This window comes from Balaenoptera physalus (assembly GCF_965194825.1).
Source record: "Balaenoptera physalus genome assembly, chromosome: 8".
Lineage (NCBI taxonomy): Eukaryota > Metazoa > Chordata > Mammalia > Artiodactyla > Balaenopteridae > Balaenoptera > Balaenoptera physalus.
Window position 1 is genome coordinate 124702300 of NC_138887.1, and position 17108 is coordinate 124719407.

Below are 17108 nucleotides of genomic sequence, written 5' to 3' on the forward strand. Positions count from 1 at the left end.
GGAGGATTTGTGCATCTCTTGTCTGTTTTGCCTTGATTCCAGCCGTACCTCCACGGTGATACGTCTGCAAAGGGGAACAACCACCTTCCTGGAAATATGGAAACCAGCTTGGGGCCGGGGGCTTCTCCCTCGTGTGACCTGGGCCTCTCAGCTCCTCTCACGTGCTGAGATGTGATCGACCCATCCATCAGGCAAGATTATCTACACAGAAGTGCTTCAGAAGCAGCTGCAGCTCTGCAGAAGCCAGATGTCACCACCACGTGTGTGAAACGTGGCCCCTGTGGACCCAGAGAACCTGGACCTGTGATGAGGGAGCTGCGTTTTATGATTAAATCTGCACGATCAAAACATGATTTACCATCCTTAGGATGGGTCTTGTTAATCAGGAAATCAACACCACAAAATCCTAGGAAAGTGCTCAAACAATATTTGAACAGAATAGAAATTAGTTACTTCTAGGGCCACGCTTTCCTCAGACGTGAAGAGAATGGGTTGGAAGGAAGTGACAGCGGATGTGGGGGATCGAGCAGACCCCCAACCCCCAGGCCAGGAGCAAAGTAATTCAGCCCCTCTCCCAGGACGCGTGCCTCCGTCGGCATGGAGACGCCCTCTTGGGTGCGGGTCCCTGTGCTGGAGGTCAGAGGTGGGGGCTGAAGCTTCTGCAGGCAAGTCTAAGTGGCCAGCGTGCAGACCCCCTTCCAACCGTGGTGCCCCTCCTGGGCCACGCTGAATTACCTGCCGACCCCCTTCCAACCGTGGTGCCCCTCCTGGGCCACGCTGAATTACCTGGAGAGCTTTTAAACATTCTGAGGCCTCGGCTGGACCCCAGCCCAAGTAAATGAGAGTAGGTGGGCGCGGGGCCTGGCCTCCTGCTGAGCAGCCCCATGGGGAGAAGCCTGTCTGGAGGCCCGTCCCGTGCAGTGGCTGAGCTGCCAGGTTTGGGCCAAGTGTCCGCTGCTGTGTCCTGGAGGCCAGACCACAGGAGGGAGGATGGCGAGTGGACCCTCATCTTCCCACAGCAGAAGGTCCCACCAGGCACGGGCCGTGCACACTGCGGGAGAACCCCAAGTCCAGCAAAGAGGGCTCTGCAGGAGCAGGCTGATCGTGGGCTGGCCCCCGGAGGAAGCCCCCTGCAGCCCCTCTGGGTCCAGCCCTGGAGGCGTCCGGATGGGATCAGGGGCCCCCACTGTCCCGACTAGCAGAGAAAGTCCTGCCTCTTGCCCCTCACCAAATGGGAGCTCACCTGGGTCACAAGAGTCCGAATGGCCAGTCCTTTCTGAGTTTGGGCCAAGGGTGGGTGAGAAGGCGGGTGAAGTGGAGTCCAAATGCTCAGTAAAGAACAAAGAGACTTCAGAAAAATTATCTCCCTGCTCCTCAGGACTCAAACATTTTGTTTTCTTCAAAACTTGGAAAATGTTTTTCTACTCAGATCTTCAAATGTCACTTTTTCTCTGTGCGTCAAATCTTTAAATGTATAATTCATTCAGCAAACGTGAATGGAGTGTCTACTATGTGTCAGGCACGCTTATAAATGCCCAGAAAAGACAAAGTTCCTGCTCCAGGGAACCCATATCTTGGGTGAACATCAGAAGACGTGCCTCTCGTCAGGGCCATCAGACTCCTGGGACGCTCGCTTCTGTTCTCACTCTGTTCTCTGCTTTTCGGTGAAGAGTCACCAGAACCGAGACGGTCCTCCCTCGTGCTCTAGTGCAGACGTCTGAGAAGATGGAATTTGTATTTTTTTAAACAAAGGTGAATGACTGCTAGATGCTTAAATGGAGAAAGGAAGCACCAATTAATTACGTGTCCACTCAGAAATGTTTCCCAGCCTTTGCCCTACGTGAGAAATTGGCCGCATCCTCATATGTCGGACGAATACGTAGGTCAGGCGCTGCCCCAGATCAGCCCGAGCTCGGGACCGCACTCCTCCAGGCCCTGCTGCCCCGGGTAGACTGCATGCTCTCCAGGGCCCTAGGCTGGGCTTAGCCTCCCAGGAACCGGGAGAGCCCGCCCTGCGGGAGGTGAGAGGGGCGCCCACCGCAGGAGATGCCCCTTGAGGCTCAGGACCCAGCCCTCCTCACCCCGAGTGTGTCCACACTGCCCGGTGCCTGGGACAGCCCAGCCCCAGGGTCCTGTCCCTCTGGGGGCCCCGCTCGGGCCGTGGGTCCTGCAGCGCAGCTTGAGTATTCGTGTGTGAGGCTGGGACCACATCGGGATGGATGGCGTGCCCGTGGGCCGTCAGGAGGGGCCGCCCACCGCCCTCTCCCCTGGGCTGCAACACGGAGTGTCCATCTAAGCCCCAGGGGGAGAGAGCCGGGCTCCCGGGTCACTGCGGTGAGGGCCCCCATGACTTTACGGTGAGAAAGGGAGCCGTCCCCTTCTGGGTCTGGAACCTCGGCCCGAGAGCCACTCCGCGCCACCTGCTTTTGTAAACAGGCCTCGACTCCCGCCCGTGCCGTCTGTGGTTCTTCCAAAGCGTCCGGTGGTTACTACCTGGCGTTTGCAGAAAAGCCGCGTGGTCTGAGCGCCTGCGCCGGCCTGCGGGTGAGGCTGCCGTATCGGGGAGCAGGCGAGGGGGGGCAGGGGGCGTGCCTGGTCCGTCCCGTCCGGCGCGCAGAACCCTGGTACAGGTCTTGTTCTCACGGGACAAATTCCGTCCCAGTCCTGAGCCCTCAGCCACGTCCCTGCGCTTTCTGTGCTGCGCTGACACCCCGAGTCCCCAGAGCCCCCAGAGCCCCCGGCCCCGCCTGTGCTCCCGCCACGTGCCCCTCCCCCGCGGATTCCTGTTCCGTGGGTTCGCTTTGTTTCTCTTACCCTGTCCTTGGATCACCGAGGCAGGTGTTGGACCTGCAGGAGGGAACGAGGGAAGGGACGAGACCCTCCCTGGGCTGGGTCGGGGGCTGGTGGGGGGGTCCTGGCTGGGGGGAGGCCACACACCCCTACGCAGGTCATTTTCACCCCGTCACGACTGGCTTCTCTCAGTCAAGCTCCGGGCGACCCGCAGGCTGCCTGATAAGCGTGACAGGAGACCAGGTGAGCTTCAGCCCCCGGGGACCGGGCCGGCGGCGCTGTCGGGCGCGGCGGGGGTCGCGGGTGCACCCCGGGGGGACGGGGCTGCTGGCTGTTGCTTTTCTCTTCGGGCTGCCTGGCGCCTCCACCGGCGTCCAGACGGCAGCTCCAGATAAACGTCCTGCATGCAAGCCCTTTCCTGGCGTGAGGGCAACCCAGACTAAAACCAGCGCGATCAGAGCCTGATTCGAACCCCTTCCCGCAGCGAGAGAAGGCCCACCGGTCCAGCCGCCCTGCTGGCCCTCACCGTCCAAGAAATGCTTGCCTGGGAAGGAGAAACCGCACATTACTGTGTTTTGGGAACTTCCGGAAGCAATGGTTTACTCAAGTCACCCTCACTGAAGGACAGATACCGTCTGGGAGAGACAGCTGGCCTCTCACACGGCCACTCCTCTACAGCCCCTGGGGGCCCCAGCCTCGGGGTCACCTGCCCGCACTGTGCCCCTAGAGCTCTCCCAGCCCCAGCAGAGCCCTACCTCGCAGGTCCCCCAGACCCGCCGCTGCTCTTCCTTCAAGGCGGCGCCCCTGCTGGGAAGTCACACACTCCGCCGTCTTTCTGAGCGGGGCACGTGTTGGGGGCTGTTTTCAGGGAGCCTGCATTCCAGGGGCGCTTTCCCTCCACTCCCCCGACTCCTGCCTACATGGTCGCCCAGCAGATTTTAGATGCTGGGCATCGGTTCAGAGCACCGACTCCGACAAGGCCCCCAGGGGAGACCGGAGCTGCCGGGGCGCGGGGCGTCAAACGGTGAAGTTCGTGGACACGGGAACTTTCTCTGCGTGTTCCCAGAAGCACATGGGCGGGCGGGGGGTGGCGCCTGGTAAATTACTGTCAGAGAGAAACTTGACCAATAACCAACTCCGCCGCCACCCTGAGTTACTCAGCACTGTATTTGCCCAGATACTTTGCCAAAAGATAAATAAATATAGTAATGTTTCAAGTGTCATTTATTTTACGTGTGACCTTTAAAAATAGCACATAGTTGGATTTTTGTTTTAGACACGATTTGAGATTTGTCCTTCTACAGAGAATTAACCTATGAGTGATTTATAATGATATCTAATGTAAATACTGCGTCCTCATTTTAGTTTAGGGTTGCATGCTGCTTCTTCTGTATGGGAACTGTTGGGTTGGCCACAAAGTTCGTTCGGTTAGTGAATACGTTGTTCAGTGAAGTTTTTCGTGAAAATGAAAAACGTGTCTTTTATTTTTAGTTGAAACTGAACAAGCTTTTTGGCCGACCCAATATATTTTCTTTAGTTTTCTCTATGTTTTAGAAGCAATATGTACTACATTCAGTGCTAACGAGTGTTGTTTTTAGTTTTTAAAGGCATTCTTTAGCCTATACCCTGTAAGTAGTAGAGTCAGTAGTGATGTGATCTCTCTTGAATCCCCTGTTGTTGAAGATGCGTCTTTAGAGCACTTTCCTCTTCACACACGTGCCCTGCTTATGCCCACCGCTCAGGATTTGTGGAAATACCTACTGTTTTAAAAGGACTATTATCGTTATTTTATATAATCTTATTCATGTAATTCAATATTGAGAATTTTTTTTTTACATTTTCATTTAATTTAAAAAGCAGTTTAATTATTTAGATCATCTCTATTTCGACTGACTTGGTGCCGACAGCTTTTTTTTTTAAGTTAATTATTTATTTTTTGCTGCGTTGGGTCTTCGTTGCTATGCACGGGCTTTCTCTAGTTGTGGCGAGCGGGGGCTACTCTTCGTTGCAGTGCACGGGCTTCTCACTGCAGTGGCTTCTCTTGTTGTGGAGCACGGGCTCTAGGTGCGTGGGCTTCAGTAGTTGCAGCATGCGGGCTCAGTAGTTGTGGCTCTCGGGCTCTAGAGTGCAGGCTCAGCAGTTGTGGCGCACGGGCTTAGTTGCTCCGTGGCATGTGAGATCTTCCTGGACCAGGGCTTGAACCCATGTCCCCTGCCTTGGCAGGCGGATTCTTAACCACTGCGCCACCAGGGAAGTCCCCCGACAGGTTTGTAAAATACCGTCACTTTCTCATTCTTGAAAATTTTCATTTTCTCCATTTGTCAAACTGTTGGCATGTATCTTCATTAAAAAAATAGAGTCCCTGGGTGATGTCTGAGTTTTATGTTTTCTGAATATTTACATCTTTTCTTGCCTTTATACATGAAAAAAATTTGGCTGGGTATAAATCTGGCATCTAGTTTTGCAGAGAAATTTGAGGGTAGACTGATTTTAAGCCTTTCTATGTAATTTGTTTCAGTGTTTATAGAAATTTTTTTAATTACAAAAAAAAAGTCAAGTTATAATTTAGAAGAGTAATTTGAAGTTCAATTACTGCTGTCGGACATACCTCCCATATACTTTCAATCTGAATTATCACCAAATCCACTTGATGGAAATCTGAATTACCAATATTTTTAATGCATATTGTATGAAATAGGGATTCTACACACAATTTAAGTGTTTTCTGTTTTCATCTCACCTCCCGAGCATTATCTTTTATCATTGCATCATCAGCATCCTGTGGTCAGATTATATCCCAGTGAACAGGCGCACTCTGATCTGGTCACTCTGTCTGCTGTTCCCAGCTCTCGCCCTGTGTGCACCCTTGTGCATGCATATCTGCTTAAAACCTTTTCTTCTTTTCATCTTTTTGCTTAGGATAGATTCTTAAGAAGTGAAACTATCTGGTCAGAGTTTGTGAATATTTTTAAAGTTATTGCTGTATTTACCAAATTGTTTTCTTGAACTTTTGGACCAATTTAATCCTGTCAGTTGCATTCTAGGTCCTGCCTCACAGAGTTGAATATTACTTATTTATTTTACAAGTTATTGTAAGTATTGGGAAATAAAAATAAAAATGCATCACTTTGCTTACTTGTGAGGGTGAACAATTTCCACATATTTATTAGTCATTTTCATTCATACTTTGTGGATTGGCTTTTTATGTAAATTGTCTATTTATCTCTTGGAGTCTTGGCAGATTTCTTACTGATTGAACCTTAGGAATACTAACTCCTTTTCATAGTTCTTGCAAATATTTTCCAATATTATTGTTTGCCTTTTAATTTAGTTTATGGCTTTTTTTTTTTGATGTGCAGAAATTTGAAATGTTTATGTGGTAAAATGGAGCATATTTCTTTGAGTTTAGGAAGAGCTTTCTCAACTAATGATAAAAAAAATTCACCTATATATTCTTGTAATATTTTTTGGTTTTGATTTTTAATACGTTATTAACTTTTTAATCCATCTGAGGTTCATATTTATCCATAATGTGAAGTACTAACATATGTTTTTCTGTTTTGGTTTTAAAATGAACTTTGGTATTTTTTCTGAAAAGGGCCCTCAAGAACCCCTGGTCAGTGAAGTGTCACTAGCTCCTGAGATGCTGGCGGGACGGGTGTGGCTGGTGAGCAGCCCGTGGACGCCGGGGCCTCTTGGGAGCGGCTTCAGTCCCCTCACGCGTGAGCTCAGACTTGCTCCTCCTGAGGTGCGGGCCTGGCTTGAGCTGCACCTTTCCCGGCGAGGGGCCGGAGCAGAGCCACGGGACGAGCGGGGGACACTGGGTGGGCCTGGGTCACAGACCCCAGCCAGCGCGATGCCACCCCAGGATCTGCAGCCCCGGCGGCGCTCCTCACTGGACGCGTTCTTAGCGGCGGGGCGGCTGGGCTGCTGGAGGGGAAACGTGGTCACATTGCGTGGCTGGGCAACATTTGCTCCGTTTGACCTTGGCGCCAAACTAGATCTGTGTGCCGTTTGAGAACAGAGCCATCTTAATGAAAAGATCCCGTCAAAACAAAACCAAAACATTTTTCTGAGGAAGAACTCTGAAATTTCTCATTCCGCACTTGTATTATGGCAATAAGTATCTTGTGCTAAGGCAGGTAGCTGGAGCCAAAGTGACCACTTGAGAAAGTGAGTCACTTTATTTTAAATTGGGTTTTTGGTTTTTTCTCGTAGAAATATATATTTTCAAATGTAGCCCCAGGAAAATAAACCCAAGGCCTATACAGTCTTGGCCTAATCAGGCGCGGGCCGCCAACCTGGCGGCCAGGCGGTGGGTCAGTTCATGGTCACAGCCACCCCTCCGGCCCGCTGGTGCCTTCCTGTGACCTATCCTGTCATTAGGGAAAAGTTTAATGACAGCTTGAACTTCTCAAAGACCTATTTTTTTCTTTCTTAAGACGTCTGTGGTCATTATTCCTAAGCGAAGCCTGGAGGCTCCCGTGCCTTCTCAGCAGCTTGTTTGCTGCCTGCCTTGAGGAAGGACGGGTAATTTACACAAATCCCCAGATGCCTGGTGCAGGGGCCCAGCTGGCCTCTCCCTCGGCCTTGGCTTCCCTGAGGGGAGGTTGTCCTTTTATCTCAGGTACAGCCGCTAATCACAGGTGTGCTGGGACCACATCCTGCGGCCCTGGGGCCCCTGGGCCACTTGTCTTCAGGTGCCTCATCTACTCACCACTGAGCACAGACAGGCAGTGCTGTGTGTGCTGTGACTTTGACAGGTTTATAAGGAACTGGCTTAAGAGTCCCCCGGATCTTTATTCCCTGGAAAGATCTAATAGGGCCAATCTCTAGGAATTCTGTTCCTGAGTTAAGGTTTTCTACTTCCAAGCAGAGAGGAAAGCTAGCAGGTCAACGTCTAAGAATCCTTTGGACGTTGCCCGTCATTGGAAATAGAAGGGCAGGAGACCCTTGGCCCGTTTGTTTCTTTGTGTCCCAAAATATCTGCCTCCTGAGCTTACAAGTCCTGATGACATGGGCAGAGAGGGGTGACTTCTAACTTGGGCCAGATCCCTACATACTTCTGTAGGCGACATGCGGCCTCGGCCACCACCAGCAAATTAACAAGGAGCAAGTTAATAGGCACCTGCTTTCTGCAGTGACGCCTCAGTTCGGAGGGTGCAGAGGTGTCCAAGACATCATTTGTCCCAAGAGACTTAAGAGTCCAGTGGAAAAAGAGACTAGAGTGTTCATGACGGCGAGAGCCCCCGAAGGGGGTGAAAGCCCTGGAAGGTGCTCTGGTGGGCACAGCGTGAGCCGACCTGCACTTCAGGAAGGTCACCCTGTGGCTGGTTTGCGGAAGAATATGGGGGGAGAAGATTCACTGAGAGACCAGCTAAGAAGCTGCTGGTTAACACCCACAAAATGAGGCTGTAAACGAGGGGATGGGGGGCGGGGAGGTGGCACAAGGAGCCCCGGGTAGGTGGTGGGTGGAGCCGATGAGACACCCTGATGAACTGGCTGTGAGGACAGGGTGATTCCAGGGCTTCTGCTTGAAAGTGTAATGGGACAAACCGATTTGGGAGGAAGACGCTAATTTGTTCTTCTCATGAAGTAGAAGCTTAGGTCACTGATTTTCCTAATTTTCTTTTTTTTCTATCTGTATTTCAAGTTATAAAATTTCCTCCAAGGATTGCTTTAGTTCAGTCCTACAAATTTTGATACATTGTATTTTTGTTATCATTCAGTTCAAAATATTTTATAATTTCCCTTGTGATTTCTTCTCAGGTCTATTTAGACACGTGTTGTTTAACTTTTAATACTGGATATTTTCCAGTTAACTTTTGTTATCAACTTCTAGCTTAATTCCGTACAGAGAACCTGCTCTGTATGGTTTTATTTCTGTGAAGTTTGTCTAAACTTGCATGTGGTCTATTTGGTGAGCATTCCATGTGCACTTGAAAAATACACAATCTGCAGTTGTTGGCTGATGTGTTCTATATATGTTCCATATGTATATGTTCTGTATATATGTTCTACATATGTAGATATGTTCTGTGTGTTCTTTACACATGTTCTATATGTATGTTCTCTATGTTTTGTATGTTATATATATGTTCTATGTATATGTTCTATATATGTTGACTAGGCCAAGTTGGGTGATATTTTTGGTTAATGTTTTGTTCACATTTTCTATATGAATGACTTTTTGGCAGGCTTGTTCTATCAGTCACAGAGAAGTGTGTTAAAATCTCCAGTTATGATGATAGATGCGTCTATTTCTTCTGTTAGTTCTGTCCATTGCTTCGTGCGTCTGAAGTTCTGTCCCCAGGTGCTGGCACACTTAGGACTATTACATCTTCCTGATGAATCGACCCTTCATCATCGTGAAGGGGAAGAAGATGTGGGTGTACAGGGGATGATGTCGGATGTGCAAGTGGAAATTTGAGTTTGGACCTCGGGGAGAGACACCGAGCCATAAGGGAAGACACACCCGTCTCTGCTTTATAAGTGACCCCACCTGTGCGAGAGGAGCTGGCCGTTTCCTTTCCCCAGTTTGTTTGATCGAAACATGGCTGTTGTAAACTTTATCCCTAAATACCCTTGCTAGGTGAGTAACTGGACCATGCAATTTGTGTTGCACTGTTAATGGTTTGCTTGACCGAGTTAATTACTGCAGGGACGCACGGTGGTGGGAACTGCAGGCTGACCACCCCTGAGGGCTACCTCTGGATGGCCTCTCAGATTATGCAGCTGTTTCCTTCCCAGGATTCTGGCCTCTTTCAAGAGCACCCAGCGGTTCCTGGCTGACTTGGTGAGGCTCCCCACCTGCGCCTTCCATCTCAGTCTCCACTCTGTGGTCCAGTCACAACATCTAATCACTCTGTAATGACTGAATGTTTCTATTGTTCCTCTTCGACATTGATATCATAAATAACATCGTGATGACTATTCTTGCACGTAAATCGTGTGCACAGCTGAATACTTAAATAGGAAAAATTCCTAGAAATGGAATTACTGGGCCAAATGAAATGAACGTTTTAAAGTTAGAATATCTTTAAAGTTTATAGAGTAAATATGGAATAATAATATGCTATATGATATGAGTTGTATTGTATTATGATAATACTATGGTATAATAAAGCCACTAAATATAAAGTTTGTAATGTCATACCACATAATACAGCTGTAACCTCTGAATAGTGCCATTTTTATAGGCAATTATGGCATCCAGTTTTAAATTTTACCTATGGGGAGTGTAACCTTTTCCTCATCTATTTTGTCTTTTATAATTTTTGACCATTGATTATCTGTTTCTGTTAGTCAGTTTTCTAAGTGTTGATACTTTTCTTACTTAGAAGCTGCTCGTGGGGAGATGGAGTTTCTGCCACAAGGAGAAGTCGGGACTGGCTGACGCTTATTTAGCTCTTACTGGCATCAGGCTGGTTCTAGGGCGTCCACAGTGGACAGAATCTGTCCCCACAGAGGTCATGAGGCTGGGAGTGGGCTTGGGGTCCAGACTGCTGGTCCGCCCACACCCAGGCTGCAGCTCGGAGGGACCCTCATCAGCACACGAGCGCAGCGGTCCTTGTCCCGTGTGGGCGGAGCCAGAGTGCGCCCCTCACGTGCCTGTCAGGAAGTGCTCCCTAAGTTGGCCCCTCGATGGTCAGCTGGAGGGAGGTGGGCCTGGGGGAGGTCCCCGGATGGCAGGAGGGAGTGGGCTGGGGCACCTGTCCTATCCCGGCTCCTCTGAGAGCCAAGGGCCAGAACGGGGCTGCATGGGGGCAAACGCTGACCCCCCATGATGGCCTGGACCCCTGCACCATCCAGAGGGGGCGTAGACGGGGCTGAGGCTTGGGTGAATCCCAGCCCATTGGGAACTTTGCTCAGATGAAGTAATAATCAAACGCCACTGGGACGCCATTCACTCTTCTGGTATATTTTGCAAACAAGCATCCTTTCAACTTGCTCTTAAACATTATTTAGAAAACATTCTCGGAGATGCTTCCCCAGGCCCGGGTGGGCAGACGGAGACATGAGGAGGTCACCTGCCCTCTCGCTACTGGGGGGGGCGCCTGGCTCAGGGTCACCCTGCGCTTCCGAGGGATAAAGGTGCCCCCTGACCCGGGACTGAGCAGGTGCCATGGGGAACTTCCTCCTTTCTTGGTCACCCTCTTGACTGCCCACCATGGTGCCTTCAGGATCAGCAGGGGGCACGTGACCCCTCCCAGCACCCCTCTCGCTGACCCAGGTTCAGTTACCAGGCAGCCTCGAGTGTCGCTGGCGGGACAGGCCGGGCTTGGTCTTTCTCTCACTGCGTCTGGAGGACAAGCTGCCCGCTGGTCTCCACGGGGGCCTCATCAGTGTGGGGACAGGGCCGGGGGGCGTGAGCAGGGATGGGAGGGCCCTGGAAGCAGGCGGGATGCAGGTGGAGGCGCTGGGGGGATGTAGGGGAACCCGCACCCGCGCGCCCTCTCCTCCCCCGCTCCTGTTCTGCAGGGAAGATAGCTGAAGCCCAGATTATTCAAGAAATTTGCCCGAAGCCACAGAGGAGAGTGACATCCTGCGTCCCAAGCCCTGGCATTTCTGGAGCAGCTGGGACATCGTAGAGGCAGGTTGGCAGAGGCCACTCACATCATCTGATTTCAGATCTGCCCGAAGGTGCCCTCGCACAGACTCTGAAGAAGCTCAAGCCCCCCTCACTTGCCTTTCTCATTCCCTGCTGAGTTTTCTCCCTGGGCGGGGCCCGGAGACCAGAGCGAGGGGCTGGGCATGCAGGGCGACTGGTGCTTTATGGATAACCCACCTGAAACAGAGCCTAGGCAGCTTGCAGTGACCAGCATGCCGCGGCCCGCGGGCTGCTGAGGGCAGGGCTGCCCTGGGCTAGCTCGGCCCGTTTACCCCGTGGGCTCAGCCAAGGCCGCTCCCTCCTGAGCTGTGGCCTCTCTCTGCCGTTGCAAGGCTGTCGCCAGGCCGGAGCCAAGGCCCGGGGGCGGCATGGGGCCACGTGGGGATGGGGGTCGGTGCCATCACCGACAGTCTACTTTGACCCCTCCTCCAAGTGCTGCAAGGGCACGGGCCAGCAGGTGAACGCCAGGAGAGGTGGCCCCAGGATGCGCTTTCCAACTGCCTGGCTGGTGGACACAGAGTGGACACCCGGTCATGGTTCTTGAGCGCCGAGCCTGGCCCCGGCCTCGCAGATTTTCTCAGCAGTGGCCAGTTGGGCACAGGGTGTGGGGCTGCTGAGCCCTCACAGCCTCGTGTTTGGCCACAGCTGTCCCCACCCGCCACCTCTCCTTCCTGGGGGCTTGAAGCCCCTCACTGCCTCTGCCCTGCACTCTGACCCTTCTTTCCCCTCCTGAGCTCTCGGCGTTGTTGTCCGCAAAGCCTTGCGCGGTCTCACTCCAGGTGGACAAATGGAGGGATGGAGAAGGAGACACAACGCAGACCAGATGTGGTCGAGGACCGTGAGCCACAGTGAAGTCCACGTAGGTAATTTAAGTAACTTGGGTCCCTCTCTACTTTCTGTACAAGCGGGCGCCTGGTGGGTCCAGTAACTCCCGAGCTCCCTTTCCCTCCACCCCTGCTCTGCACACGGACATGCCGTCTGCGGCGCTGCTCTGTTAAGTTGCCCCATCGCCCCCCCTCCCCCTGAGAGTAAACGCTCTCCACCCGCCTCCTCTTCCTTCAGCTTCTCCATCCCCAAGCCCTAAGCCTGTCTGACAAGGAGGGACTCTCTTGGGGGGGGGGGAGGGAAGCCAGCCGAAACCCTTTCCAAAGGCCCCGGGGAGGCGCCGGGGCCGCTTCCGGAAACGCCTAGTCCAGCATTCATGAGTGTGTTTCATGCGTGCCCAGAGGCTGGGACTAAACTTACAGAGATGGGGCGCCTACAGAGCCAAGCACAGATGGTACTTGGGTTTTCACAGCAGGCTGACAGGTTTGGGAGAACACGTGTGCCCATGCATGTGAAAGTCTGCAGAGTGATGAGTCACCTTATGATGGGGTTTTAGTATATTGTGGGCCTTTAAATCTGAATGAATTGTAATCATTTTTGTTATGACTTGAAAATCACAAATTTTGCATATTCTAGATTCATGATTATAATGATTAAAACCAGGAAAGCTTGTGTTTTTCAGGTGTATTGAGTTTACTTGCTGCTTCTTACACTTTGCTATCTATAGCATTAGATAACACCTAGCATAAATCCTAGCATATAGGATTTGTGAAGTCCTAAATCTCCAAAAGAGAGATTGGTGCTACTTGGCCTCATTATTTTGTAATTATATTCCAATAGTTTATTTCCCCCTGTTGGTTCTTCAGTGTCAGGGGTTGAATATAAGTAGCTTTAACCAAGATCCCAGTGACAGCTCTGGGGTCATTGTTGGCACTGAGGCCTGCTATCCAGGGCTCAGTCCGGGACGCCCCTGGGCAGGGGGAGGTGGGACTGCTGTCACGAGTGAGGGGGCCACCCACCGCCTCTGCCTGCTCCACTTTCCTCATTATACCTTTAGAGAAGATAATGGAAGTGACAGGCCCTTTTCTCCCCATCTTCCAAAGAAGACTCTTCGGTATAAACGACGCCCTAAATCCTTTGTGACGTCCCCAGGCTAAGCAGGGCCTCTTACAGGGCCCGGCGGTCGGCGATGCAAACAGATGACGATGACACACCGCCACGACCTCTGCTGAGTCTTGTCCCCATTTCCACGAATAAGGAAGCTAATCTGTAAACTTTCAGCAGGACCTGCATTCAGGTGGGGCAGCCGACTGGAGGAGCAGGGGCCTGGCTACCTGACGTCTACGTCAGTGGGTCAGGCGGAGGCTCAGAACTAAGGAGAAAGCTTTCTGTACAGAAGAGACGCTCACTGTCCCCAAGGCTAAAGACAGCAGATTGGGGCGAAGAGAGATGGGAACCCCAGTGATGCTGGTGTCTACACTGCAGCTTGGTGAGAGGGGCGCTGAGGCCACCTCCTCCAGGGCCGTACCCGCCCAGAGCCAAATGCGCAGGCCCGGAACCCATTCCCACTTCTGGGACGTTGTTCTGGGGCGATGCTCCAGCACATGCAGAAGCGCTCAAACATTCATCAACAGGAGGTGCGGAATAAACCAAGCGCATCCGTGCCACGGAACATCACGCAGCTGTTACAAGTAAAGCACTTCTGTGTGCAGACAGACAAGATCCACACAGCCTGCCTTCACTAAAAAAGCAAGTTGCAGAAACTTCTATACAATATGACCTACTTTCCACGAAGAAAAAGAAGAAAGAGCGGGAGGGAGGGAGGGAGGGAAGGAGGGAGGGAGAGAGGTTTGCATAGATGTAGAGGAAACTATTGGGAACAAGATCATTCACTCTTGATATTTACTTCTCAAGCAGTAACAGCCAGATGGAGGACAAAATTCAGAGCTTTTTCACTTTCTGGGTAATATCGGCCTATAATGTCTGAGGTTTCGTAACTCCTCTGTATAATTTCTCTAACCCGAAAACCTGATAAAGAACACCATTGAAAAAGCGCCATTCTTGCTAAGAAAGGAAGGTGCTCGCTATTTCCATCTATAGCGCGGCTCCTGGGCACACGCCCGTCCCGACATCACGTATTCACTTCCCTTCCTTGCGACTGCAACGCATTCCTACCTTAGGCAAATTCTCACGAAGCTCTTTCCGCCAGTGGACAGCTGACAGCGTTCCACCACCTGGCGCCTGGGGCTCCCAGAAACTCACCGGAGGCTGGTCTGCCTGCTCATGTCTAAGTCAGCTTCTGGAGAACTTGACTTCCAGCAGTGTGCGGTATCCCTCTTGGAATGAAGCAGTTTGGTTGAACATGGAGTTTATTAGAAATAGATGTTCTCTGTCTGTGGCGCACACGCAGTTAGGGGCCAGCTCCCGGAAGGCACACACACACACGTGCACATACGCAAGCACACATGTGCTCAGCCCTGACCCTAGTTAGCAGGTTCTCAGGTTCTGTGGAGCTGTGGGGTGGGTGTGTTGGGAGCCGCAGGTGCCCCCCACCCTTGCAGGGCTGCTGGGCGCCCCGTGCATCACCCCCACCGCTGACCGGATGCTCTAAGGAGCACGTCCAGGCAGGCGGCATAAGAGCCCTGGGGAAGGTGGCTGCTTCCAAAGGCCACAAGCTGCCAGGTGCCCCCCTCCCCACCCCGTATGCCATCCAGGCTCCGCTTTAGACGTGGGAAGATTTCCTCCGAATGTCCTCAATTTGAGATCCTGGGGCCTCAGGATTTGCTGGTCAGAGTCACCCAGCGAACAGACATGAAATGGGTTTTATTCAAGCGGTCACGCATGGCGGCTTGGGGACATTCCACACACGTTTACAACATTTTATTTGGTCACCCCCTCCTCTGCTAACAGTGAGTGACATTCACTCTCCCCTCTGCTGTCAATCAGGCCAGACCGCCCAGTTCCAGGGTCGCGGCCTTGGCTCCCGCCAGCTGATGGACATCCAGCTGCACATCTAATGCCCGCGCTCCACCGATGGCCCCGGGTACCCTGGGAGCTGGCTCTTCAGTTGGTCGTGCAGATCTGGTCACAGCAAATCGTCTGAGCTGGGGAGCCGGGCTGCCGGGGGCTCCAGGTGGACGCTGCCACTCTTTGACCAGGCTCCTCTCACAGGGGGCCTGGGTGCACACCCCAAAGGGACGCTGCAGGGCGACGGGCCTCGCAGCGCCCACCCCCCGCCCCTGGACGTCCAGCCTGCGTCCTCAGCCCGGCCCTGCCTGCCAGGCCCCGCTCCCTGGATATCGCTGGCATTTGCGCTCAGGTCTGTGACGCCTCAGGACGAAGACTCTGTGGCCTCACTGTTAAAGGGGACCAGTATCATACAGGGGTTGGAGAACTGAGTGCCGCGGCAGAGAAAGAAGAGCCCGGATGGCGGCGTGAGCAGGACTGGGGCAGGCGGGGCCCACCTGGGCTTGCGGGGGGGTTCCACGGAAGCCCTCAGCGGGCGCCTGTGTGTCCTGCACACAAGGGGCTGCCCTGTGGGACCTGGGGGCCGAGGCCGGCGATGCAGGTCATGCAGAGGAAGGGTGACCATGCCACTCAGGGCCAGCGTCCCAGCTCAGGCCTGTGCCCCCTGAGAACAGGCAATGAGATCAGAAAACCCCCCGTTTTCTTCCACAGTCGCTGGACCCAAGTCCTGGGCTACTGCCACCTTGACCTTTCCTGGTCTCTTTGAAAATGGGTCTGTCTGCACGGCCAAACAACATAAAGAACAAAATTACCTAAATGCTGGAGTGTAACAATCGTTAGATTTAAACCCCGGGCAGTTACAAGGTAAGCCGGTTCCACGGGTGGGATAAGCCAAGCCCAGCTCCAGGGGGTCCGAGCTGATTCACCCCAGCACTCCTGGCTGGGGGCTCGGGCTGCGGTGTGGTGGCGCCTCTAGATGACCGAGGTCTCCGTCTGCAGGAAGGACAGAGCGCGGGAGCCGCGGGGGACGTGCAGGGTGCCCTCCGAGCCGTTCCTCGAGATGGACGAGCTGTGCAGCCTGTAGTCCCGGCCGGAGGGCCGGCTGGGGCACAGACTCCGCCCCACCCTCCTCAGCTCGCTCTGCACCTGCGGGTTGGGGGGGCGAGAGCAGGCGGGGGTCAGGCGGTCGGGCAAGCTGGGACCGAGACCCCGGCTTCCCGCTAGAGCGAACGCCCGTGAACGAACCGCTTCCCCTTCGGCCCTTTTCTGGGTGTGGAGGGTGTGACATCCACGGGCGGGGGGCGGGGACAGACGGGGGTGGGAAGGAAGAGGCGGAAAAGGCTGCGGGACCAGACGAGGGACCAAGAGAAAGGTGGTCAGACTACGGAGCCCAAGGCTTCAGTCCAGAGGCAGCGGCTGCTACACCCAGAACCCGAGAGGGCGGATTGGGCTTTCCAGAAAAGACCTCCCGCGGAAGCCGGGCCGCAGCGCTTTGCCCTCCGGTCCTGGTTCTGCCCCCGGCTCCCGGCGGGCGGGGGCGTCAGGGGCGTCGGAAAGAACGAGGGGAGGGAGGTGCAGGAGGCGCTCAGACGACACGCGACAGTGAGGGACACGCGACAGGGAGGAACGGCACGCAGCAGGCGCCGGCTCGGCCTGGGGAAGCCGCGCGGGGATGTCCTGGGGAGCAGGGGCTGGACACAGGCGGGGTGGGGCCCGACGGGAGACCTGGGACGCGCCGGGGCGGGGGGGGGGGCCGGGGGCGGGGCAGGTGGGAGCCCGGAGTCCCTGCCCACCTCCCCGCCGCCCTCGGTCCCGAGCTGGGGCTCTGGGCGCGGGGGTCTCCAGGCTGACCCCTCCCCTATCTGAGCGATCCCTGTGCGGAGGTGCTGCTTAGGGAGAGGAAACGTTTAAACAG

At 53.6% G+C, this 17108-nt stretch overlaps 1 protein-coding gene across 1 annotated transcript in view; it reads right to left on the bottom strand.

Moving 5' to 3' along the window:
- Positions 1-15029: 15029 nt before the first annotated feature.
- The window catches only part of VIPR2 (vasoactive intestinal peptide receptor 2), a 78675-nt gene continuing 76596 nt past the window's right edge, over positions 15030-17108 (bottom strand). The window contains exon 13 of the mRNA XM_082473377.1: positions 15030-16339. Within this exon, the coding sequence (XP_082329503.1) occupies positions 16166-16339 (174 nt within the window). The 3' untranslated portion in view covers positions 15030-16165. The remainder of the gene's footprint in view (positions 16340-17108) is intronic.